This window comes from Oryzias latipes, chromosome 2 (assembly GCF_002234675.1).
Source record: "Oryzias latipes chromosome 2, ASM223467v1".
Classification (NCBI taxonomy): Eukaryota; Metazoa; Chordata; class Actinopteri; order Beloniformes; family Adrianichthyidae; genus Oryzias; species Oryzias latipes.
The window spans coordinates 6,625,408-6,651,327 of NC_019860.2; the positions used below are offsets into that span (position 1 = coordinate 6,625,408).

Below are 25,920 nucleotides of genomic sequence, written 5' to 3' on the forward strand. Positions count from 1 at the left end.
GAACCGACATACCCAGAGTAAGCAAGTTCAGGCGGATTTCAGCCAGAGTTCAGGCTTAAAGTCAGGCTAGTTTAAACATGCTTCCTGGAATACCCCCCAGGTGTTAGCTCATCTTTGCACTAATAGTTTGCATGATTGTATGAACAAAATATTTCACACAAGTTGGCTTGAAGGCATATGCGTGTGTGAACACTGTCTGTTTTGACATGTGGACATTTTTGCAGCTAGCAGGTGTATTTATAACATTTGTGTGTGTGTGTGGACAGGCCTCGCCCCTTTGAGATCTGTATTACTTCTGAACCTCACCCTAATGATAAACATCCAGTAACTTTTTGCTTTATGCTTCTTCATGGTTTTATCCCCCCTGTCCTATAATCACCCTCCTATCCCCCCCCTTTCTAACATCCCTCTCTCTTCTTCCCTTCTTTCCTTTTCCGTCCGGTCCAACACCAAAGAATTTCAAATATGATTAAAATGAATAAAGTTTGGCCTCGATTACAAAAGGGGTTTATTCAGACATACCTTTGGTTTGTCTGAAGATTAATGACCCCTGTTGTTAAAGTAAAATATGTCCAACACAAGAGGCCGTCAGCTCTCATCTGCCTTCCCAGCTGTTGGACAGGACAAGTAAAAAAAAAAAACTTGGAGAAATTGTTGAAGACATCATTATTTATACTGGGAATTCTTTTTGTTTCTGTCATTTTATTGTTATAAAAATGAGAATACCTGAAGGCTCGAACTTAGACATATGAGAGTTTAAGAAGTACAATAAATTAAGATGGAAAAACCTTTAATTGAATTGGAGTAATATTACATTTATTTAGATAAATATGTAAATATGAGTTGTAAAAAAATATTGAGTTGGATAAACATAAAAAATTAGGTTGAATAAATTTAACTCAATTACTTGTTACCAATTGAATTAATTAATTTAAGTTGGATCGTTTATATATATATATATATATATATATATATATATATAGATATATATATATATATAGATATAGATATAGATATAGATATAGATATAGATATAGATATAGATATAGATATAGATATAGATATATATAAATATATGGCTCACAGTGAAAATAGAAATGAGATAGAAACTCATGCATTTACTTTGGTCTTTTTCTCCAGGCAGAAACTCGTTCTTTTGATGATGCAGCCGTATTGCTTTTTTGATGGACGTATAATCCTTATACGCCGTCATTAAAAGCTTAGACTCCGTCTCACTTCCGTCTCAAGTGTTGTGCTTTCTTTTTTTCTCCACACGTTTCCATGGTGACTCCGTAAATCGGCTATCTATTGAGAATGTCTTTATGTACATGCCGTGCACGTGCTTTGACCCAGGGATACCAAGTCGTGCGTAATTACGCCAACTCATACGCTAACTCATATGCGGTCATTCCCAGAGTAAGCAAGTTCAGGCGGATTTCAGCCAGAGTTCAGGGTTAAAGTCAGGCTAGTTTAAACATACTTCCTGGAATACCCCCCAGCTGTGCTACAAATAACCACAAATATCCAAACCACAACCAAGACCAACACAACTGTCAACATCCAGAATCCAGCAAATATCCCAAAAAGAAAAAAACATTATTACCCACAATGCACCTGCACAGGTCGTGCAGCAGACAGGGTCTTTCCAATCACTTTATTAGTCTCATCTTTTTAAAACTGGAAAGATTTTTCTTCAACATTTGAAAAATAAAACAGAAAATGAAAATGTTTTACAATCCAGTTGATGAGAAGCTGCAGAAAGACTGAAATCCATCAGAATCTAAAAAAGTAGAGGTGGTCCTTTGGTGATGATGATGTGATGAAGATCAGACGCTGATGTCACTGATGTTCTGGCTGTTGATGGGCTGGATGTGGGTCCTGGTGGTGCTGAAGAATGAAAGATCCTTCTACCTGCAGTCATTCCTGAAGGAAGCTGATTGCAGCTGTTCTCTCCTGACAGATGGAATGATGGGAAATGAAGTTCATGTTGAAGTGTGGTCCAAGCAGAACAGAAAGGTCTCACCTCAAAGTCAGGACTTGGATCAGCTGCTGTTCTCTGGGAGCGTGCACGTGCTGCTGCATGTGCTTCTGTCATGGCGTTCTGGATGAGCTGCTGAGGTCTGTTTGCATCAAGACTCTCAGCTGCTTTAGTCAAACTGCTGAGCGATGGAACAATGGAGCCGTTTCTGAAGGAAGAGGATCAAACATGATGCTCTGCATCCGTTTGCTTCAGGAAGTGGAGGTTTTTTAGAGTCTCCAGACTGTTTCTGAACGGCCAAAGAAAAGCAGCTGATGTGGTTCTGTCTCCTACCAGCAGGGAGCGCTCTCAGCCGGACAGAACAGATCCTGAATGCTGCTCTGAGAAGGACTCTTCTGTTCCAGAAGCAGAGACTGTTCACATCCAGGAGAATCTGGACTCCAATGAATCCCAGAGAATCTCCTCTCTGCTGTTTGGACACTTTGACCAGCAGAGGGCAGCAGAACTTTCAGCAACTCTGGATCTGATCCCACAAAAACAATCCATGGATGATCAGATTTCAGAAGATTTGAAGGATCAAAGACAAAGATGTTCTGAAGAGAAGATGTGAGAAGAAAGTCCAGAATGAATCCACTCTGACTTCTTCTCATGTCTCTGAAGCTTGTGTCTTCATGTCTTCACCTCAGAGTTTCTTCTGGATTCCATGTGGATCAATAATATCGATCATGTTCTGTTGTCATTTTCCATCAGAACTTCAGGCTTTTCTCTGCTGATGATCTCTGAGCTGAACTTCTTGGAGGAATTCCTGAATCTGGGATTTGGAGCAAACAGTCAGAACAAAGGAGGTTTCCATTTCTTCTAAGCTCTGCCAGAAGAAAAGAGCTGAAGCTTGAAGCTGAAGCAGCATTTGCTCAGAGAATCTGTCCTCCAGACCAACAAGTCCCACCACAGCCTTGAAGACGTTTCCAGAAGCAGCAGCAGACTGTGTTCCCATGACGACGCTGAAGTCAGCTGCTGCTCTGCAGGAGAAAGTCTGCAGCTCCTCAGTCAGGAAGCTCTTTCAAGTTCGTGCACATCTGTCAGAGCAGCAGCAGAAAGCCTGTTTCCCTGCAGGAAGTCTGAGACTTTTCAAAGTAAGAGCCTCATGTTGGCAGAGATGGGTTGGATTCTTTGATGCTCCAGTGTCTTTTGGATTCAGGATGAGTTCATGCAGATCTAGAAATCCCACCATGATGATCATCCTTGAGGAATTTCAAAATAAAAGACAAACACCACAATCACTGCTGGATGATAAATACATTTACTCTTTATTTTCTGTCAATAAATCATATTTATCAATAAATCCCTGATTGTAAATGATGGATCTAAAGTTGAAAAGAAGTCAAAGTGCTGACTCAGCACAGATCAAAGGAGACACAGATGATTTCCTGGAATGAAGAAAACATCAAACATCATGATGTGATCTGGAACTGAGCTGTTCTTCAGAAGATCCTCCCAAACATGGAAGCTGTTGCTGCAACACGTGAAGGTTTGGTTCTGTTGCTAGTGAGATCTGATGGATCAGAACCAGACTTCTGTCAGCTGGAACTGGGGCTTCTTCCAGACCATGACATGTTGTTCAATAAAGTTCATTCCAAAGCGTGACTGATTCATGAAGTGGTTCCTTGAGCCGTGAGTTTTGCCAGCAGCAGGAATCCCTGAGAGTTAGGAGACAGTTTGTGGAGAGAGTTTGTAGATTTAGGAGAAACCAACGTTTGAAATGAAACCAAAGTGTCCTAAACCAAAATCACTGAGCACATCTCAATGTTCCACAAACAGTCATTTTCCACAGTGGACCGTCACCACACACTTTACAAGACAGTTTTTCACAACTTTTCTGACAACAAATCCTGAAATTGTACCATTCAAGGAAACATTGACTAATATTTGTATTGATGCTGTTTTCCATCTGTGTTTTCAAACCTTTATCAAGAATTAGCTCATGTTTATTGATTCACTTTCTTTGGAAGTTTGGCTTCTCTGATGAACCACCAGAGGGCGACAGAGAACTGTTGATATTATTAACACAACAGTCAAAGAAATCAACATTTAGCACAAAGTGAACAAACTTAGGTCACGTGCTAACGTTCTGATTCTGTTGGAAAACCCTTTTGTTTTTAATTCTTCAGTATTTTGGCACAAAAAGACCAATGACAAATAAAACTCCAATAAAGTTGCTTTGTAACCCTTGTGCTATCCTAGACACTTTAACATTGGCAGTTGGGTCATCTAGACCCACTAGACAGTGCACTGAACCTCTTTTCTTCAATGATTTGTGATTTTCACTGGTGTCCATGGATTCCATGAAATCTTTCCACCTTTATCCACCTTTGTCATGGTAGGGAGAACACCTCAATGGATGGTTAAGATGCCTGAAAAATCTAAAATGAGCGGGGCCTATCCACACTCACACTGAAACGTTACAAACACACCTGTTGGCTCCAAAATTGTCCACATGTCAACATGTACACAATACAAATACTCTTCCCACACGCATACTTATGCCTTCAAACCAACTATTGTGAAATATTTCATTCAATTAATCACGCAAACTATTTCTGCAAAGGTGAGCTAACACCTGTGCTCAGGTGAGTGTTTATGTTCTTCTAAAATGGATGATGGAATGTAAAAAGAAGGAGGGAGAGTGCCCGGGTAGGGCACTAAGGACATCTGCTGCTTGCTGGCAGGGATGTCCAAGCCCCCCTCCTACCAAGGGTCCCAGATGCGCAAATTAAAGTGTAAATTAAAGTGCAATTAAAACCGAGAGGGGGGCATGTTCAGTACGGCAACCAAGGGAGGGGGGGCCACTGGGAGCCTGGGATAACTCTGGTCAGGCCTCGATTGGACCGAGGAAGCCAACCAGCCGGGCAGCCACTGATGGCTTCAGTGGAGACCCCAACCCTTCAATCCTCCAGGGCCCCATATCAATAGAGGACCAACTCGCTCCCCCAAGCAGCTACCCCCAGAACGGGGCTGACACACCTGTAACAGGGTGAACTGTTTTTATTGTGTTTTTATTCTTTTTGAAACCCGGAGGGTCCCTGAATGCAGCAGCTCATGCTGCTACAATTGGACACAGGTGTGCACTGGGGGCGTGCTGATAAGAGACTGGATTAAAGGATCAGCAGGAACGCAAGAGAGGAGCTCTCTACAGCGAGGAGACGGCGGGGGGTGCTTCTTCCAGCGGATCTTCCCCTTCCATTGACGTGTTCTCCCTACCATGATAAAGGTGGAAAGATTTCATGTAATCCATGGACACCAGTGAGGATCACAAATCATTGAAGAAAAAAGGTTCAGGGCACTGTCTAGTGGGTCTAGATGACCCAACTCCCAATGTTAAAATGCCTAGGATAGCACAAGGGTTAATGTGATTTTAAAAATCAAACCCAAACCAAAAAAAAAGGGGGGGGGGGAATCAAACCCATGCGGGATGCTGGCATGATGATGATGGCATGAGTGTTTCCCGAGGCTCCAAAGCAATTCCACTAAAATGGCACAATTTGTGTCCCTTTCTTACTTCAAGCTGTATTTAATATAATTGCTCATCGAGCTATTTATTCAAACAGCTTATTATATACAATGACATACACATTTTAATCACTTTAAAAAAAGATGAAATAATGTGTTTTGTTTTGTTCATTCTACACCACCAATTTTGTCTTGTCCTTCGCAATCTGAAAGTTCACTTCACAAATACCAATTAATTTGATTATAAAAAGTCAATAATATTTACATTAATCTAAAGCTCTTTTTATATGCTCTTTTGATAGCAATGTTTTTTGTTGCAATACTAATAAGTTATTATTTAAAATAATTTTGCTTTTGTCCCTGAGTTGCAGGTTTTTGTGTTCTATGAAATAATGTAAATGAGAAGATAATGGGGAGATATGAAGCATTTACTCACTGGACGGGTTTGCTGTCATCTTGGGCTCCTATGGATACGCTGACATCACTGTGGGGTCATGAGATTATCTGGATATCGATGTGTTCTGAGACTGACTAATTGTTCGAGTGAGACGATAAAAGAGACTTCTTTCCCATCAAAGTTATTTTACACTGAATTTCTGGGCCATGAAAAAAATGATAAATACTAATAATGGAATAAATCTATCCGTGCTTTTCCAGACGCTCAAAGCAGTTACAATATGTCCATTATTCATTCACCCCTCATTCATTTTTGGTGATGACAGAGGCATGGCTGTCAGGATGGTCAGAGTGACTGTAAGCGCATCCTGGCAGCCACACCTACCATCTGACCATCACCTGGACATTTATGCTCATTCACACACCAGTGGAGCCACACTGGAGGCAGAGAGTGAAGTGTCTTACCCAGGGACACAATGACATCTGACTGAGGGGAGATGGGATTGAACCGCTGATGCTTTTATCACTGGACGACCTGCTCAACCAACCACCATAGCCACTGCCGGCCCAATGTTGAGTCTCAAAATTAAAAATGTTTAATATTTAAGATAGAAAATAACATTTCGGGTCATAAAGGTTTGCTGTTTGAAAAACAAAATTCAGAATGTGAAAGAATAGAATAGAATAGAATAGAATGCTTTTATTGTCACTGTACACATGTACAATTCGCATCACACACACCTGCAGTGAAATTAAAGCCGCTCACTATTCAGTGCAAACAATAATATAATAATAAAACAAAATAATGTCACAAAATGAAATGCACAATTTACAAAGTACAATCTGAAAAAGAATAAAATGTACAATAGAAATATCTGCAGAGAAGGTAGTTATAACAAACAAAAAAAACAAAGACAGAAAGAACTGCTGTGTCCATGATGGCAGAGATATATTGCACTTAATGTATTGCACATGATGAGATTATATTGCACATATAGAGGTAGTGTTGACATGATGAGATGCGCATAGTGAGAGAGAGAGACATGGGGGTGGAGCTGTCATTGCATGTGGGAGTTCAGGATGGTTATGGCTTTTGGGAAAAAACTGTTTTTAAGGCGATTTGTCCTTGATCTGATGCACCTGTAACGCCTTCCTGAGGGCAACAGGTCAAACAGTCCAGAGCCAGGGTGGGAACTGTCTCTTATGATCTTCCCAGCTCTGCTAAGACAGCGGGAAGAGTAGATGTCTGACAGGGAGGGGAGGGGGGAGCCGATGATCCTCTGAGCTGCTTTGACTACCCTCTGCAGTCCCTCCCTGTCCGCCATGGTGCAGCTGCCGCACCACACTGTAATGCAGTACGTCAGAAGGCTTTCAATGGACGTACGGTAGAAGGTTGTCAACAGGCTGGGGTCCAGATTGTTCTTCCTGAGGACCCGCAGAAAGTGGAGTCTCTGCTGAGCCTTTTTGATGACCTCAGTGATGTTTTCTGTCCAGGAGATGTTGTTGGAAAAAGCAACTCCCAGAAACCGGAAGGTGTGGACCCTCTCCACACGCTCTCCGTTGATGTAGAGGGGAGCTGGGTCGGTGCTGTGCCTCCTGAAGTCCACGATGATTTCTTTGGTTTTCTTAGTGTTCAGAGCTAAGTTGTTGTCTGAGCACCAAGCTGCCAGCTTCAGGACCTCCTCCCTGTAGGCTGCCTCGTCTCCCTTTGAGATGAGTCCGACGACTGTGGTGTCATCAGCAAACTTCACAATGAGGTTGCTGTCGTGCTGCAGACTGCAGTCGTGGGTGTAGAGGCAGTACAGGAGGGGGCCCAGACTCACAGCCTGGGGCTGGTCAGTGAGGAAGTCCTTTATCCAGGCACATGTGAAGGGGGGGCAGGCCTATAGTGTCCAGTTTTCTGATCAGTATGTCCGGGAAGCTCGTATTTCAAAATCAATATTTTCCAAAGTAGCTTTGTTTTTATTTCATGTTGCTGTTTTTCACAATGGCGTATTTATTTCATGAAGAGCTTTTTCAGGAAAATGCCTCTGTCAATCAAACTAGACAAGGCGAAGACACTTTTGTGATTGGCTACTCCTTTACTCAGACATGAGCAGCAGCACCCTAACTACATCAATCGAAGATGCTTCACCATACGTGACGGCGCGATGCCCACTCCTCAACACTAGGGGGAGTATGCACCTCAACACATCCACAGTGATACCAGAAATTGGCCTGATAGCCACTTGGAGCTGTGGCTGTGTTTATCTCACTTAAACTGCATGGATGCACAATGCACACGGAGAGTGTTAAGAGATCTGGTTTATTTATTTTTGAATAGTTCCACATGATAACAATGTTTCCATATTTGAGTTCATGAGATCATCCCAGAGAGTCTCTGCTTCAGGTCCTTCACTGAAACTACGTCTTAAATTACGTGTAAATCAGAGCGCCCAGCGCAAAAGTGTGTGTATGTGTGTGTGAGCGCACGTTAAGGGTCTGTTATTCAGTTCGCCGGAAAAGTAATAATAAAAAGGTATATCCAAAGTATAGAGACTGAATCTTTTAATAAGGTCTAATGAGGTCTGAACGGGGAAGTGAACCCCAAATCAAACCCCGGATCTCCGCTGCGTTTTACAACCAGAAAGAGAAACGTCATCGCAGGAAAGGTTCAACATTTTCCCCGAGAGGGAAAAATAAAACCAGAGGACCGGATTTATAATCATTTTCTCAATGAAAATAGAAAAATATCATAAAGTTCAGGAGGCCTGAGCAGGCTTGTTCCGCTATCCGCTGCTGCCTGCTCTGACTCTCTGTCGGTCCGCCAGCTCGCCTCCTCCTGAAGGCCAACACAGTGTAAGGCACGATGACGTCAGACTGGATCTGTGAGCTGAGACAGCAGAGCTGTTAGCTGCAGAGCAAAGGAGAGCTGAGTGAAATGCGTGAGAGTCAGGAATGTTTCACGGGGAACTTCGACACGTGGACGACTGAAGCTACTTTGGTCCACACAAACCCTCAAACTACAAAAACAGAGTCGTCCATGTTTGCATATTTTGCTGCAGACAGTTTGTATCAAATGTCAGCAAAGCCGCGCGGATATCGTTGAAATATGTCATCTATCTGACTGGAACACCGCAAAGCGGGTATCGAGGAATATGAATCGATTTCCAGGGAACAGCAAATGGGCGTTTAGACCCCGCCCACTTTCACTGATTGACAGATAGACCCATTCTCCTGAAAAAGCTCATGAAATAAATTCGCCATTGTGAAAAACAACAACTTGAAATAAAAACAAAGCTACTTTGAAAAAAATATTGATTTTGAAATACGAGCTTCTGAAAAAAGACGTAGAATTATAATAATATTCCACATGAATAAAATGAATATTTTAAAATGCTGTTTTAAAATAATGAACAGGTTTTTAAAACAAAATGAAATATATTGAATAATATAATGGCTAATTTAAAATCTGTGTGCAGCTTTTTCACCATTTCATGATCTTTTTATATATTTATGAGAGATTTATTGGTTGATTGTGTATTTGCATGAGGCCATATTTATTTATTTAATTAAATATTTATTTATTTAATTATGAACAACATAGGACTCCATACATAGAAGGCTTTAAAATGTAGATAGTTGCACTGCAGTTAGGTTCCACTGGGCCTTTACGTCTCTCTTCTTGCCTCACTCCATCTTCTTCTACGACCCACAACTATACAATAGGCGCACCGGCTCATAGGGCGCCCCCTGCTGGCGGAAGAAAATTTATGACTTTTTTGTGCGCCTTATAGGCGTGAAAATATGGTAATCAGACTAAACTAAACTGGGCATCCCTGCCCTTAGACCCTCCTTTGCTCTTAATCTCCCTGCTTATGATTCCAGACTTGCAACAAACTAACAGATGCTTCCATAAAATTAATATACTTTATTGGATTTACTCGATTTTTGGAAAATGAACACAATCGTTTGTCTTTTTTGTTCAGGCTCAGGTGACACTTTAGTACAAAAACAGAAGAATGTTTCATTTAGTTTCCGTTGATGTTCATTCATGAAATCAACAGAAATTATCGGAATTTATTCATTCATAACTGGAGTTAGAGTTGTATTCAGCTCAAGAAAAAGAAAAGAAAAATGTGGCAGTTTTTACCAGAACTAGCCAGCCTTCAAAAGGAAAACACAAACTGATGCAGGTTCAGACTGAACTAACTACATATATCTTAATTGTGAATTCAACTATACAAATAAGTTTTACTTATGTTTCATAATAAAGTAAAATAAATTATATTTTGTTTCACCCAGGGTGCCAGAATTGCCAGGACAATCTCTGAAGACACCACATGTTGAATGAGGTTGAATGAAAAGGAAATAACGAGTAAAAATTATAAAAACCAGTGAAATGATGCTAAAAAAAACATGCATCATAGGTCAATTGGTTAATCTAAATTGTCCTAAATTGTGTGAATTTGAGTGTGCATGGGTGTGTGATTGTGGACATTCTTCCCTGTGACAGACATGCGACCCGTCCAGGATGTCCCCTGCCATCGTCTGCAAGTGGCCAGAATAGGCTCCAGCAACCCTGTGACCCCGAAAGGGACACAATGGGTTGGAAAAAGAATGAGAATATGAATGAATGAAATGATGCCGTTCACTGGAAATGCCAGGTTTTCCAAAGGCTGTTGCGGCTCCCTGTGTTTTCATTTCTGTAAGAAACAGATCCAAATGGCTCTTTGAGTGGCAAAGGAGGCAGACCCCTGATTTTAAAGGAAGCGGACGCCGTAACGTTAGTTTGATTGGTGTTCCTGAGGGTCAAGAAACCCCTGATCCCAGGGAATTTACTTCCCAACCTTAACAGAATCTTCTGAAATTGGACGAGCCCCCCCTGCTGGATCATGTTCATAGAGCTCTTGGTCCAAAACCCAAAACAGGGGCCCGTCCTCGACCATTGCTTGTTAGGGTGCATTATTTCCACATTGGAGAACTATGCTATGCCAAGCGGGGGCCAAAATACCTCTCCTTTTCCAGAAAAAAACAATCTCCATCTTTCCTGATTTCACATCTGCAGTGGCCAAGAAGTGGTCACATTGTCCGGTGTGGGTACCGGATGGACTCGGGCTGCCAGATCCTCTCGGGGTCCTTCGGCCAATGATGACGTCACCCTACGGTAACACCAGTTGGACAAACTACTCAAACTACATAGCGATTTTACTACTTAGCTATGTCACTACGGTAACACCAATTGGACAAACTACTTAGCGATTTTACATTTCCTTGTGTAAAGTTTTTCTCACTCATAACTAATAATGCCATTTTTAATTTTAAGGTGTCTGACATAATTGTTTGTTATATCTGACATTATTATTTGTTAGACCAAATGCAAACTGTACTGTAATACGTTCTGTTTATGTTTTAAAGGTATAACCATTGGCAATATAAACTTATTTTTCCAATTTGAGCAAATGTATGACTGTATATAAACAATATTTATTTATGGTGTGCAGTCTGGTTTAATTCTCCCAAATGTCAGATTCCCTTCTTTTATCTCAGAAATAAAACATTGTCATATCGATAACTATAATCAAAAGGAGCAGCCTACAGCATTAATCGAATTCCACACTATGGAATTACAGAACTTCATCGGATTTAACAGTTATGATTGCAAAGTTTATATTTCCCGTTTAAAACCTGTTGAAAGCATTAATTTTTATTTGTTCTTCATGTTTTATCAAAACAAACAAACAAACAACCATTCACTGTAACTGTAAGAGCCTGATTTGTCAGGACCAATAAATTGACCAATCACTATCGTACACGTCATCGTGGCAACTTACAGCCAATCAAATAGTGTGACGTCATCATCGGTCGAAGGACCTCGAGAGGATCTGGCAGCCCGAGACGATACGATACCCACACCAGCGTCGCCTACACTCTTGTTCTGGTGTCAAATTTGGCCTGTTTTATCATGCAGAACTGAGATTTACGCTTGCGGAGGGGTTGTGCGTAAGTTTACTGAACCATCAGGAGAGGATAGTGTTACCAATAAGATTCTGGGGATCTCTACCTCTTAAGATCCACAACTAAATTTTATCTGGCTAAGGTTGATATTTGGGCTGCATAATTTTTATTTGTTTATTTTCCAAGCTTTTATTTTCTAAACCTTTTTTAAAATATGTGTTCATTTAATTTATCTACTTATCTACTTAAGAAGATTAAGTTTTCTCTACGTGACACCACGGGCAATATTTTTCAAATCTGGCAACCCTTTTTTGGACATGTTGAGACTTTACAATCCCTCAATGTACCTACCCAGCTATCTGGCTATTCTTTTCTTTTTTTTTCTTTTTTATCTCATTATCACTTTAAACCATCACTGACCTCTGACTGTTTTTTCTCTGTTCATGAAGACCATTTTGTTTTTTTTCCCAGAGATGGGATGTGTATTGCCTTATTTATTTATTTATTTGTTTAACTGCCTGTTAAAGGGAAAAAATCTTTTACATTTTTTACATTTACATATAATGTTTTATATCACTACATTGCTGTACTTAAATCCAACAAAAATGATTTTGAAAAAAAAAAAAATCCAACACAATTATTACCAGGATGACAAATTCTAACTACATGACACACAGGCCGCTCAGTCGGTTCATCAGCTTAGTTGACGCAAACAAACAAAAAGGTTTTTTTTTTTTTGGACCAGAGTAAATAGCTCAAATTCTCATCTGGTATCAACCAATATGTCTGTCAGAGGCGAAGAAGACATGTTTCCTCTGCAGGTGAAGGAGGAAGGTGTGTGTGAGCTGATGTGGATCCAGTGAATCCAGCAGCATGGATCAGTGGGAGGAACCACAGGAGGAAGCCCCTCCCTCTAAAAGCAGAAATGGTAACCATGACAACCAGAGCAAAGCTCAGAGGTGAGATGAACATCTCCAACTGTCCATGATCTTCTCCATGTCAGAGCTCAGGACTCACACCAGCAACCTTCATTCTTCACAGGAACCAACCTGGACCTGGATCAGAATCCAGCTGGGGGTCCAACAGGAGTGACAGATCAATGGAAGTCATTCCTCCTAACTTCAAAGTCGTCATTCCAGGACTGAAACAGTAAGTGTTTGTCAGAGTTTTTGGAGGCTGGATTCTAGTTCAGACGATCAACAGTTTTCAGATGAAGGACTTGAGGTCTGGTTCAGTTCTGGATCTCTCTGATCAGACTCACTTGGAGCATCATGTGTGTGATGAGATCTTTTCAGTTGAGTCTTCTGAGAGTCTCTGAGAGACATCAGAGATGTTGGAGAAGAAAACATGTTGACTGCTGACTCTGACTGACAGCAGCTCCAGTCTAATGAGAAGAATCACTGCAGACTCCTAGGATTCAGATTTTCATGCTTTCCAAACATCACATTGTTCTAGTTTGACTTTCTGCTCTCAGAATTTCTACATTTCTACATGGAGAATTGGAATCAGCTTTTCTAGAAAAAAGTCTGGATTGACTGACAGAAAATGCTGAAACCTGGAAACTGTTGATCCAAACATGTCATGTTATTCCAGACTAAACAGCTCAGTCTGTGTTCATGTCAAAGTCCATCAGCTGTTCATGAAGAAGCAGATCCTCCAACACTCTGATGGTTTGGTGTTTGCAGAGGTCAACAGGTCACACAGAGAGTCCAGTCTGTAGCCTCCAGCTGTGGATCCATGAAGAGTGACGAGTCCAAAAATAAACCTCCAGACTTCAGAACTGAACCAGGACCTTCAGACTCACAGTAAGAAGAAGTTTCTAGTGAACTAAGATCTGTTGATGAATCTTTTTCCTCAGTTAATATGGGATTTGATTGTTGGAGAGAAATTCAAACAGTTGTTGGTACTGATTGTGTAAACTATGCATCAGTGGATACTTTCAGACCCATTAGGGAAGGAAAGATTAAGATCAACTTTATTAATCCTCGTAAGGAAATTCAGTCCAGAAAGCTGTTGAAAGTATTACACTCTGCTCATTAGATGTGTTAAAAAAACAAACAAAAAACCAAGTGCATGTCTCGCTACCCACCGCATGCCGCCGTTGGCCGGCAGGCAAATGAGAGAGCGGTGGCAGCAGGGGAGTGAGGATCCCTCCTGCCTGCTCGGGTTTTTTTTTCCTTTGTTACATTATTCATTTTAATGCCCAAGGACTTTTTTACACCTAATAATAGCGATGCCTGCTTCTCTTTTTTCCCCTTACCACTTTTGGGTCTGGTGCCTTTTCTACACCATCAGCTGTTCTCGTTTGACAACAAAAAATGTAGCAGGACATCACTGTGGTTTCAAGACGTTAAACAGGGAAGACTTTTATTACGCTGAGACGCTGTCACTTTAACCCAATGCATCATGGGAGATGTAGTGCCAGCTGCCGTAGATGGCAGACAGACAAGCGTCTCTGAGCTTCATTGTTTTGTTCACTTGTACCACAGTTTGACACCGGATCCAGCGGAAAGCTACACCACTAAAGACGAGCTTTAGCTGGTATTTTTGTTGGAACTGAGAGACTTTATGAGCTAAATTGAAACAAGGAAGTGAAGACTTTAACCACTTCTGATTGGTCAGACTGATGATGTATGATTAAGTCTCCAAGAAGGATTGGTGGAGACAGTTGAAAGGGCGGGAGTTTTTCCGAAAACAGCTGAAGATACGGCTAAATCGCAGTACCGTCATTCTTATCAAAGTGTCTTTAATAGAATCAAATCAACACAAAGAAAAAAGTATTTTCTGATCTTTCACATTCCTAACTTCTCAGTGTTTTATCAGGGTTTGTTTGGATGAACACAGAGCTGATATCCTGGAGATGGGAAATGTTTTTAGATCAGTGAATGAGGATAATCTCCCGGCACACGTGACCATCTCTCACGGCACACTAGTGTGTCACGGCACACTGGTTGAAAAACAGTGGTTCAATGAATGAAGCTCAAAGTGCATGCTCCGTCAGTTGAATCGATATTTCCTGACTTGTATATGCAAGACAGGCGAGAGTCGTATTTCAAACAAAGACAAATAGTAATCAAAGAAGACATGTCACACATATACTAAATGTTGTTGTCAAAAATTTTAAATTTGTGCACAACTTTTTTTATGATTATATTTCTTCATTTTCTTACCCAATAGCCTAGCTTTGTAATGTGGCCTTTTCACAGGACTTATTTAAACCAAATAATAATAATAATGGATTGGATTTGTCTGCGCTTTTCCAGACGCTCAAAGCACTTACATTGTGTCCATTATTCATTCACTCCTCATTCATACTTGGTGATGGTAAGCTACTGTTGTAGCCACAGCTGCCCTGGGGCAGACTGACAGAGGCGTGGCTGCCATTTCGCGGCTATGGCCCCTCTGACCATCACTGGGACATTCATACTGGAGACCAGCCACAGTGAAGGCAAGGAGGGTGAAGTGTCTTGCCCAAGGACACAATGACAGTTGGCTGGAGGGAGCGGGGATTGAACCGCCGACCCTTCAATCATTGGACAACCTGCTCAACCGCCTGACCACTGCCCACAAATCTTCCCAACCGAATTCCCACCCTAACCCTGTTTCATCAGGGGTTGAGGGAGTACCCAGGTGCAGAGAGGAGGAGGCAGGAGGTTCTAGAAACAAGGGTTTTAATTCAAAACTAAACACCAAAAACTAGGGATGGCCCGTTTGACACGGACGCTCCGGCGCTTGTTTCACCTTCATGAAACAGAGTGGTTCGGCACAATGTTTCAGGCGTGTGTCAACTACCGCAGATCACGTGGTTGATGATGTGTTAAGCACCACATGCATCGTTTGGTCGAACCACGGTTCAGATGTCACTTGTGTTTGAACAGTTGGGCATGCTATTCTCTGTAAATAGTACAAATGAATCCCGAATGTTTCCCGACAAGTTCTATTGTTTCCCCTGTATTAGAATCAGTGTCAGTGTCAGTACTTTACCATGACTCCTGGTAAAAAAACGTACTGTGGCTCAGGATCGTTTCAACTCTGTTTTTCCTAATAAAACAATTCACTATAAATGTTGTGTATGAAAAAAAAATACTTCAATGAATCTACAATGGCACTGCAAATTAGTATCAGAAGAGATAGCTAAGTGGAAAAGTCAATGGAATGTACATCCTAAAGTCAAAGGTTCAAGACCAGCATTTCTTAATTTTTTTGGTTGTTTTGCATTTATTTTCTTTATGTGATGTGTGTTTTGCTGTGTCAAACACTTCTCACAGAAAACGTCACATGTTGTTTTACATCAATCATCGTTAACAACATTGTTTTGTTTCATGTTTTTTTCCCATTGAAGTGTTACAAGGAGCTTAGTTGAAGCATATAATATACGTCCAGTCCGCCACCAGATGCCGCTGTTCTTTGTGGTTTTCAAAGCCCTGAATGGTTGGTTCATTTTTCCAGCACAATTACATGAACCCCAAGAGAAGCTTCATGGGGCTTCTATTGCCATCCCTACCAAAAACCACTGCTATGCAGGCAAACCAAACTAGAAAATCGTAACACTCGAAAGGAGAAACAGCAAACTACACTGAATCAGGGGAACATGAAACTATGGATCAACACAGGAGGAAAGGAAAAACGGGACTTAAATACACACAGAACAGATGAGACACAGGTGAAAACAATGAGGGCAGATGTGGACCAAAGTAAACTCGAAAACACAACACAACACAGAAACCTTTCAAAATAAAACAGGAAATGAACTCAAAACATGACAGAACAAAAAGAGAACCAAAACACAGGAGCAAAACGTAAAACCGTAACAAACCCCTATATAGTGCACTACATAGTGGAAGGAAGCGAACTTCGATAATCCCAACCCCCGTTCTACCATAACCATTTATTCCGTAATTTATCATTGTCCGGTTCAGAACTTCTTATCAGACAGAATTAAAAATCCTTAAGTATTAATAAATGTCATGACAAAGATGAATTTTTTAATTATGTTAAATATATATAACTTAATTTTAGAAATCAACGTAGCACATGGACATCAGTTATCATAAAAAAAATTAAAAAAATGTTGCTGACCAAAAATTGTAAAAATAACACTATATCAGAAAAAATAGACATTACACTGTTTCAAAAATCTTCATAGCAAATGCAGATCAAGTATCAAAAAATAAAAATATGTGCAAATTATGTTTCATTAGAAAGAATCATGAATCAATTTTTGGAGAAAGTGAAGTGATAAAGATTAGAGATCAATCATTTTAACCATCTTCCATAATTGATTAAGCTTTTTTATGACATTATAATTATCAGGTAATGCTGTGAAATAAAAAAGGGTCCAAAATCTGTCGAAGGTTGGTTTTCTTTCCTCTGCTGACTAACAGCCGTTCTTCTGGGTTTAAAAAGAGTTTAGTTCCCTTTGCTGTTTTGTCTGCAGACATTAGATCAGGGGTGTCCAAAGTTTTTTTGGTGAGGGCTAAATACAGAAAAAGGAGCAAAGGTCCGGGCCGCACACAAGAGGTGACATATTGACACATGATTACTGTGTATTTCTAACTCACCTATAATGTGAAGAACATTGCTGCAGTGATGCTGATCTGTGCCACATAAAACAAGCGCACGTCAAAATGAAACAATGAACCCTCGTTCCAACCAGGCAGTTCAGAACGGGTTTATTGAGCAGCAGATCTTTACATACGTAGCCGTTAGTGTGGTTGACTGGCAGAGTGCACGATTTTGTAGATTTTAAAGAGTCGACTGTTTTCTCAGAAAAGTAGACCTAAAAAAAGGGCTTATGGGTGACCAACGAGGACAAATTTAACATTTAACGCACACAATTTAAAATCATCATTTTACAATTACACTCTGTGACAAAATATGCAGCTATGAACAAAAAAAAAATCCAAAAACAAAACAAGTTCTTTTTTACATAAAGGGAATACTTTTTCACAGTTCAGAATGCATTTTCTTCACCTTTTAGGTTCACTCTATCTCTGTCTATCTCTAGATGGAAAATAAAGACATCATTAAAATGTCTACAATAGTTCATAAAGAATGACATTATTAGCATGAGCTGAGGAATCTAAAGGCATGTGATGATCCTGGTGTTGCGCAACAGGCAGCTCTCCTCCGCGTTCCCGATTCACCTGGCAGACAGAGCCCACACCACCCCTCCCCTTTCGTTCTCACTCACGCAGCCGCGTGTGACACAGACAGGAGCAGCTGTAGGGACGGGGATTCAAAGGCTTCAGGCTGTTACAAACTCTGTTTGAACAGACAATAGGAACCCAACAGTGGACCAGATATTTTTCCAAGCACTGAGCCGCTGTCACCACCGCCACCCCCACATTAAATTTGCGCACCGGACAATTGCCGGTATTACCTGTGCCTAAAACCGCCACCACCGCGAGCCCCCCCTGGCATTGCTTCGGGCGCGCCGCACGGTTAAGTAAAATGCAACAAAATCTAAAAGGTCCTTCCGGGTCTCGAACACTCGCGTCCTTTTGTATGTCCCACAAGCTCTGACCAGCTTGGACCAGGCCTCCTATGGACTTCTCAATAAACCTGGTAATTAGAGATCTGATACAGAGGATACAACAGAACGGCTGTAAAAGAGCTTGGAGTGTCCACACATACGTACCTTCACCCCAAGATGAATCTGCTGTGGGTCTAAATATTGGTTAGTGTTAGGGTCAGGGTCAGGAGCTTAAAAATAAAAAACAATAACCAAAAACCATATCAGCAAAACACAAGACACAATGAGACAAGAATCCTATTACACATGCACAGGGGAGAGCAGCAAATGTGATGGAAAAAGTCCATCAGTGTTTCTCTTTCCAAAGATCTGCTTCTCCTCATGCTGTCATTAAGAACACAATTGGGGAATATACAAATTCAAGGCAAAGAGAAAAGTTCATTAGAGACAGTCGTATAACTTCCTTATCAACCCAGGACAGTGTCGTAAAACCTCCTCATCTGTGTTGAGGATGAGTGAACCAGATGAACACACACACACAAAGCTGTCTAAAAAGGTCAATCTGAGTTACCATTTAAACATCCTCTCTAAACAAATACATGTAAACGATGATAACAATAAAACAATAATTATATTAATAAATTAATGTCCTTGAGACATTAAATAATGTCCTTGAGACCTTTTGTACATCTCCCTCTCTAGTGGAGGGAAACATTGCAGAGTCAAACAGAGATAAGGCACAAACACAAAACCAGATAAATTGAATATAAAAATATAAATTGAACATAAAATAGAAAACCAACAAACAGTTCTGTGCACCGTTTAGATTAACAGGTGTCCTGTCCACGTTTCTGTGAAAGGCAAGATCACAAAGTGAAGAAATGAAACCACTTATTGTCGTTGCCTTGCAGCCGTGAGGTCAGTCACACCCTTGTCGGTTAGCATTGACCTCAAGGGGCAGTAGGTTCCACAAAACAAAGAAGAAAATGTCTTCTAGGCAAGGGCAAGGCAAGGCAAGTTTATTTGTATAGCACAATTCATACACAAAGTAATTCAAGGTGCTTCACAAAAAAGAAAAATGCATTAAAATCACAATACATCATAAAAATAATCAACGAAAAATTTACTTTAAAAGAAAAGAAAAATTTTGAAAATTGATTTAAAAATAAAGGAAGGAAAGGAAAGAAAAGTGCAGATAGGACCTTTCAGTCATATACACGGCTAAACAGAAATGTTTTAAGTCTAGATTTGAACATGAACACAGAAGAGGCCTGTCTTATGACTTCAGGGAGGCTGTTCCAGATTTTAGCTGCAGAATATTGAAACGCTGATTCCCCTTGTTTAGTTCTGACTCTGGGAATCAACAGGAGGCCGGCCCCTGAGGTCCTCAGAGTACGAGATGGTTCATATGGCACTAACATGTCAGAGATGTACTTTGGTGCTCGGCCATGGAGAGACTTGTACACAAGCAGAGCTGCTTTGAAGTCTATTCTTTCAGGTACAAGGAGCCAGTGCAGAGACCTGAGCACAGGACTAATGTGATCATACTTCCTGGTTCTGGTCAGTAAGTAAGTAAGTAAGTAAGTAATCTTTATTTATATAGCACTTCTCACAGAGAGCGACTCACAAAGTGCTTCACAAAGTAAAAACAATATAAAATCAGTAGCGATACCCAATAAAACGCACACAGGCATAGAAATAAACAAACAGGCAAAAGTGAACACAAGTAAAAGTCAGCTAAAAGCGTTCCTAAATAAAAAAGTCTTAACTTGAGCTTTAAAACACTCGACTGAGTCAATCTGGCGCAGAGACAGGGGGAGGTCGTTCCAAAGTCAGGGAGCAACTGCCTGAAAGGCGAGGTCTCCTCTTGTTTTAAAATGAGTTTTTGGAACAAATAAAAGATTTTTTTCAGTGGACCTCAAAGAACGTGCAGGAGAGTAGGGAGTTAAAAGGTCAGAAATATAGATCGGGGTTTGTCCGTGCAGGGCTGTAAAAATTAAAATCAGAATCTTAAAATCTATTCTAAATTTAACAAGAAGCCAATGTAGAGATAAAAGCAGAGGGGTTGCATGAGTGCACTTATTGGTTCCAGTTAAAAGCCTTGCAGCAGAGTTCTGGACCAGTTGGAGACGTTTAAGAGACTTTTTGTTAAAACAAGTAAAAAGAGAATTACAATAGTCTAAACGAGAGGAGATAAAAGCATGGATGATCAGCTCAAGGTCAGACCTGGTCAACATTGGCTTCAGTTTAGCCACATTCCTCTGGTGGTAAAAACAGTTTTTGACCAAGCGCTTCGAATGAGAGTCTAGAGACATAGCTTTGTCAAACCAGACACCAAGATTCCTGAGACTGGGCTGGACAGAAGAGCTCAGTGAACCAAGGTGTCTTTTGATGGAGGTTTGTCATCAGGAGCAAAAATTATTGTCTCTGTCTTGTTTCGGTTCAGGAGTAAATGGTTGTCATTTAACCAAACACTAATGCTGGCTAAGCAGTCTAGTAGATTTGATAGATTTGTGTAATTATTTTTACCAAAGGAGCAATAAAGTTGAATGTCATCAGCATAAAGATGATAAGAAATATTTGAAACGTTGCTGATGAGTCTCCCAAGGGGAATCATGTAGAGAGTGAATAGAATGGGTCCCAATACAGAACCTTGGGGAACGCCACAAGACAGGATTTTTGCTTCTGAAGAAAGAGAGTCAACACAGACCTTATAAGATCTACCACTGAAATAGGAGACAAACCAGCTTAGGACAGAACCAGATAAACCGTAGTCGTGAAGACGTTCGAGCATGATGACATGGTTTACAGTATCAAATGCAGATTTTAGGTCTAAAAGAACGAGAACGGGGAAACTTTAAACGTTAGAAACTTTTAAAAGAGCTGTTTCAGTTGAGTGGTTCTTTTTAAAGCCAGATTGGAAAACGTCACAAATATTGTTTTTTTCTAAGAATGACCTTGGTTGCTCTGCTACAACCTTCTCCAAGATCTTAGCAATAAAAAGAAGTTTTGAAATGGGACGGAAATTATTTGGATCAGAGTGGTCCAAGTTAGGTTTTTTAAGCACAGGATTTATTATAGCGTGCTTCAGAAAGGAAAGAACGGATCCAGACGTTAAGGAGAGATTTATAAGGTCAACCACAGCAGCACCAATACACTCGAACACTTGGAGAAAATTAGGAGTTGGAATTATATCAAAGGGACAAGATGAGGGCTTGATCTTATCGAGCAAAGAATGGATGTCGTCCACTGTGACTGGAGAAAAATTAGACCAAGTCTGAGAGAATTGAGGAGATGGAGGTGGCTGAGCACCGACTAAAGGTGGGATGTTATTTCCAACATCTGAAATCCTAGCCGAGAAGGTCTGAAGAAAAGTGCTACAATCCGATTCAGAAAGATTGGGGAGTTGAGAGGAGGAGGATGATGTAAGAGTGTATGCGGTGTTAAAAAGAGTTTTGGGGTTTCTTTTGTTCATTGAAATAAGTTTATGAAAAAATGTTGACCTAGCTTGCTTTATCATGCCATTTAGGGGGGAGATCAGCTCTTTAAGATGCAGCCTGTGCACTTCCAGTTTTGTTGTTTTTTCTAAAGACGTTCTATTTTTCGGCAAAGTCTTCTGAAGGAATGAATTTCAGCATTTAACCACGGAAATGACTTTTTGGAAGAGACACTCTGTCTGACAGGAGCAATTGTGTTTAAAATAGTTTCACAGTGACTGTTAAAAGAATGCATAAAATAATCTACATCGTTAAAATTATTAAAAGAGTTTGCATCAAACAGATCTGTGAATCTATCCGATACATTCTGACTTAAAATACGTCGCTGCATTCTAACGAAGGTAAAGATGGGCGGGGGGAAATCACACTGAAGAAAATCCAGCAGTGACCACTGATGTGACTGTCTTTAACTCTGAGCTGCTTAATATCTAGACCTAAGGAGAAGACTAGGTCCAGAGTGTGTCCTTTGTCATGGGTGGGAACAGAAACATGTTGAATCAAATTAAAAGACTCAGTTATAAATAATAATTCTGAAGCAGAAACACAGGAAGAGTCATCAATGTGGATATTAAAATCACCCATTATGAGTACAGAGTTAAAATTGATAATGCCTGATAAAAACTCGGCAAACTCATCTAAAAATACCCGTGCAGGGCCAGGAGGTTGGTAAAAAATGTAATAATACGAAGAGTCAGATCCAACCTTGGTGATCTGCAGTTCAAATGAGCTAAAATAATCCAACCTCAGCTTTAAGCAGGGGGAAATATCCCGGTAGACGACAGCCACTCCGTCCCCACCCCATCCTGATGAGTGGGGGGTGCAGAGCACAGAGCAGTTCGGGGGGCACAGTTCGTTGAAATGGATGTGGTCCGTCTCCCGCTGCCATGTCTCCGTCAGGAAAAGGAAGTCCAAGAGCTCCGATGTGAAGGAGTCGTTCAGATAAAAAGTTTTGTTAGAGATGGACCGTGCGTTTAACAACGCGAAGCAGAGTTGATCCTCAGCTGATGATCCGACGTGCTGGGATCCCCGGATTTCCCGGTCCAGGGGTCGTAGGTTGCGGGTATTAACTCCTCTATGGCGCAGGCGGGGTGAGCGGGGCCGATAGGAGTTTGACAGCTTGTCAAACCCGATGACAGGAGTCAGCCAGCTGATTACAGGCTCCAGGGAGCGATAGGAAGGACAGCGGCGTTTAAAATCTTTGAGTTCGGCCTTGGTGTGACCAGCAAAACGTATCAGACAGACTTTTAAGCGGATCATTTTACCACCTCGTCTTCCGCGGCGACGGTGGCGTTTTTTCTCAGGGAGAAGGAGAGGTGATAGGCGGTGGAGAAATGGAGTAATTCCTTCTAGAAAAGGCGGCAGGGGTTTTTGACCGCGGAAATGTCGCGAATCAAGCCTTATGCTTTGGAAACCAAGATCCAGTAGCGATTCCCGATCATACACCAGCAGACAGATAGATTCTTGTGTCACAATCTTCAATAAAAGTAAAAACATTAGAGCACAACGCAGAAGCAGACGGCAGGCCGCACACACTGGCGCCATCTTGGTCAGGACTCAAGCAGCAGCATTCTGGATGTACTGAAGCTGTTTTACAGCTCGTTTGGAGAGGCCGTTGAGCAGGCCGTTACAGTAATCTAACCCACTGGAGACAAATGCATGAAGAAGTATCTCCATGTCTGGCTTTGACATTATGTTTTTGATTTTGGCAATGTTTTTCAGATGGTAAAATGCCCCTGATGTTACTGACTTGATATGGCTGTTAAAGTTTAGGTCAGAGTCCATGATTACCCCTAGATTTTTGACTTGTTTTGAGGGTTTAAGAGACAGAGAATGAAGGTAGCTGCTGACACTTTCTCTTTGTTTCTGTGGGCCAAAAATAATAACTTCGGTCTTGTTTGAGTTTAGCTGGAGAAAGTTGTTCTGCATCCACGCACTGATCTGTTGGAGGCAGTGGCTGAGTGAATCCACTGGCCCATATTCACCTGTTGTCAGTGACACATAGATCTGAGTATCATCTGCATAGTTGTGATAAGATATGTTATTACTGCGTATTAACTGCCCTAGTGGCAGCATGTACAGGTTGAACAGAAGGGGTCCCAGGATTGATCCCTGGGGCACACCACAAGTCAAGGCCATCTATTCTGAGACACAACTCCAAATTTCAACAAAATATTTCCTGTCTTCTAGATAAGACTTGAGCCAAATTAGGGCAGATCCAGAGATGCCAACCCAATCTTGGAGTCTGTACAAAAGGATCCCTTGATCAACAGTATCAAAGGCAGCGCTCAGGTCTAGCAGGATTAAGACAGTGACTTTGCCATCATCAGTGTTGAGGCGGATGTCATTGGTTACCTTGATAAGATCAGTTCTGTGCTATGATGGGGTCTAAAACCTGACTGGAAAACATCAAATGAATTGTTTAATAAGAGAAAATCAGTGAGCTGTTGGTAGACAACTTTTTCAAGGACTTTTCCTAAAAATGGCAGATTAGAGATAGGTCTGTAATTATTCAGTACAGTGGGATCAAGACCGCTTTTCTTCAGGAGGGGTTTAATGACTGCAGTTTTTAAGGCCTCTGGAAATATTCCAGATTGAAGAGACATGTTAACTATTTGAGTAATTGGTGGCAACACACTGTTCAGGACAGAATTTAGAAATCTAGTGGGTAACACATCAAGACAGCATGTAGACGAGCTCAGACGGGTGATGGTCTCTTGGACAGTTTGGTCAGTGACAGGTACAAAGTGAGTCAGCTTAGAGTGAGTAGGTGGCCGTTGGATAGTTAAATGTGTTGTGGAGTTGATGGCTTTTTTTAATGCCCTGAACCTTGTCATTAAAAAATACAGCAAACTCATTACATTTAGGTGTGCAAACCAGTTCTATTGGTAACTGGGTTGGAGGGTTAGTTAATCTGTTAACTGTTGTGAACAGGACACGAGAGTTGCTGCTGCAATTTCCAAAGATTTCAGAGAAGTACCTTTCCCTTGTTCTGCATAAGATATGGTTGTAAGCGTACAACTCCCCCTTATACATTTCATAATGAACCTGGAGTTTTGACCTGCGCCACTTTCGCTCAGCTCTGCAGCACTGTTGTTTCTGTGCCCTGACTAGATCATCGTTCCTCCAGGGAGCTTTCTATGTTTTCTCAATTTAACCTTCACAGGGGCAATGGCATCCAGAACATTCAAGATGCTAGAAGTAACAGAATTCAGCATTTCATCAACATTGGCACCAGAGGCGTTTTCAGGGTTTATCATTTCTACAAACTGTGCCCTAGTGCTCTCATTTATTTGTCTCCTTTGGCCAACTGCAGGGCCAGGCGGTGGTTTGGGAGCAACAGACAGGTCAAAGAAAACACAGAAATGATCAGAGAGGGCGACATCAACCACACTGACATTGTAAATATTAACCCCCTTTGTGATGAGCAGGTCCAGAGTGTGCCCTCTGTTGTGGGTGGGGTAACTCACATGCTGAATTAGATCAAAGGTTTCAAGGACAGCTCTTTTGCGTTTCTGTCATTGACATTATCAACATGAAGATTAAAATCACCTGTAATGACTAGACCATCAAAGTCTGTGCACACAACTGAGAGCATTTCAGTGAAATCATCAATGAAACTTTGGCTGTGCTGAGTAGGTTTGTACATAACTATGCAGAGTAAGGAAGGAGTTTGTTTTAACTCAATCTTAAAGGACACATACTCAAATGATGAAAACACACCAAATGATAGTCTGCGGGTTGCAATATTATCTCTAAACAGTGCACCCTTTTTTTTCGTATTTCCGATTCATGTTTGTAGTTGGGGGGAGTTGATTCGACTAAAACTATGTTTCCTGTGTTTTTGTCAAGCCATGTTTTAGTTAATAACATAAAATCAAGATTAAAAGAAGAGAGAAGATTATTGATTCAAAATGAATTGTTGCATAAAGATTAGGGCTGAAACGATTCGTCGAGTCACCCGAGGTACTCGATTACAAAAATTCCTCGAGGCAAAAACTCTGCCTTGAAGCCTTGTTAAATTCCTATGACGCGCACTATACGCGCGGCGCAGGGATTTGATTGTGTCACACGGACCGTTTATTCACACGGACCTTTTGAATTTAGTTGGCGCGATGGCGGAGAATAGATCT

At 41.1% G+C, this 25,920-nt stretch overlaps 2 protein-coding genes across 2 annotated transcripts in view; both read left to right on the forward strand.

The window, feature by feature from the left end:
- Positions 1-25,920, forward strand: part of LOC105355327 (NACHT, LRR and PYD domains-containing protein 12-like) — a 1,049,862-nt gene that overhangs the window by 547,156 nt on the left and 476,786 nt on the right. The gene's annotated exons all lie outside the window — the stretch shown is intronic.
- The window catches only part of LOC110016671 (NLR family CARD domain-containing protein 3-like), a 32,738-nt gene continuing 19,212 nt past the window's right edge, over positions 12,395-25,920 (forward strand). The window contains exons 1-3 of the mRNA XM_023962089.1: positions 12,395-12,777; positions 12,860-12,967; positions 13,504-13,623. Of these exons, the coding sequence (XP_023817857.1) occupies positions 12,692-12,777; positions 12,860-12,967; positions 13,504-13,623 (314 nt within the window). The 5' untranslated portion in view covers positions 12,395-12,691. The remainder of the gene's footprint in view (positions 12,778-12,859; positions 12,968-13,503; positions 13,624-25,920) is intronic.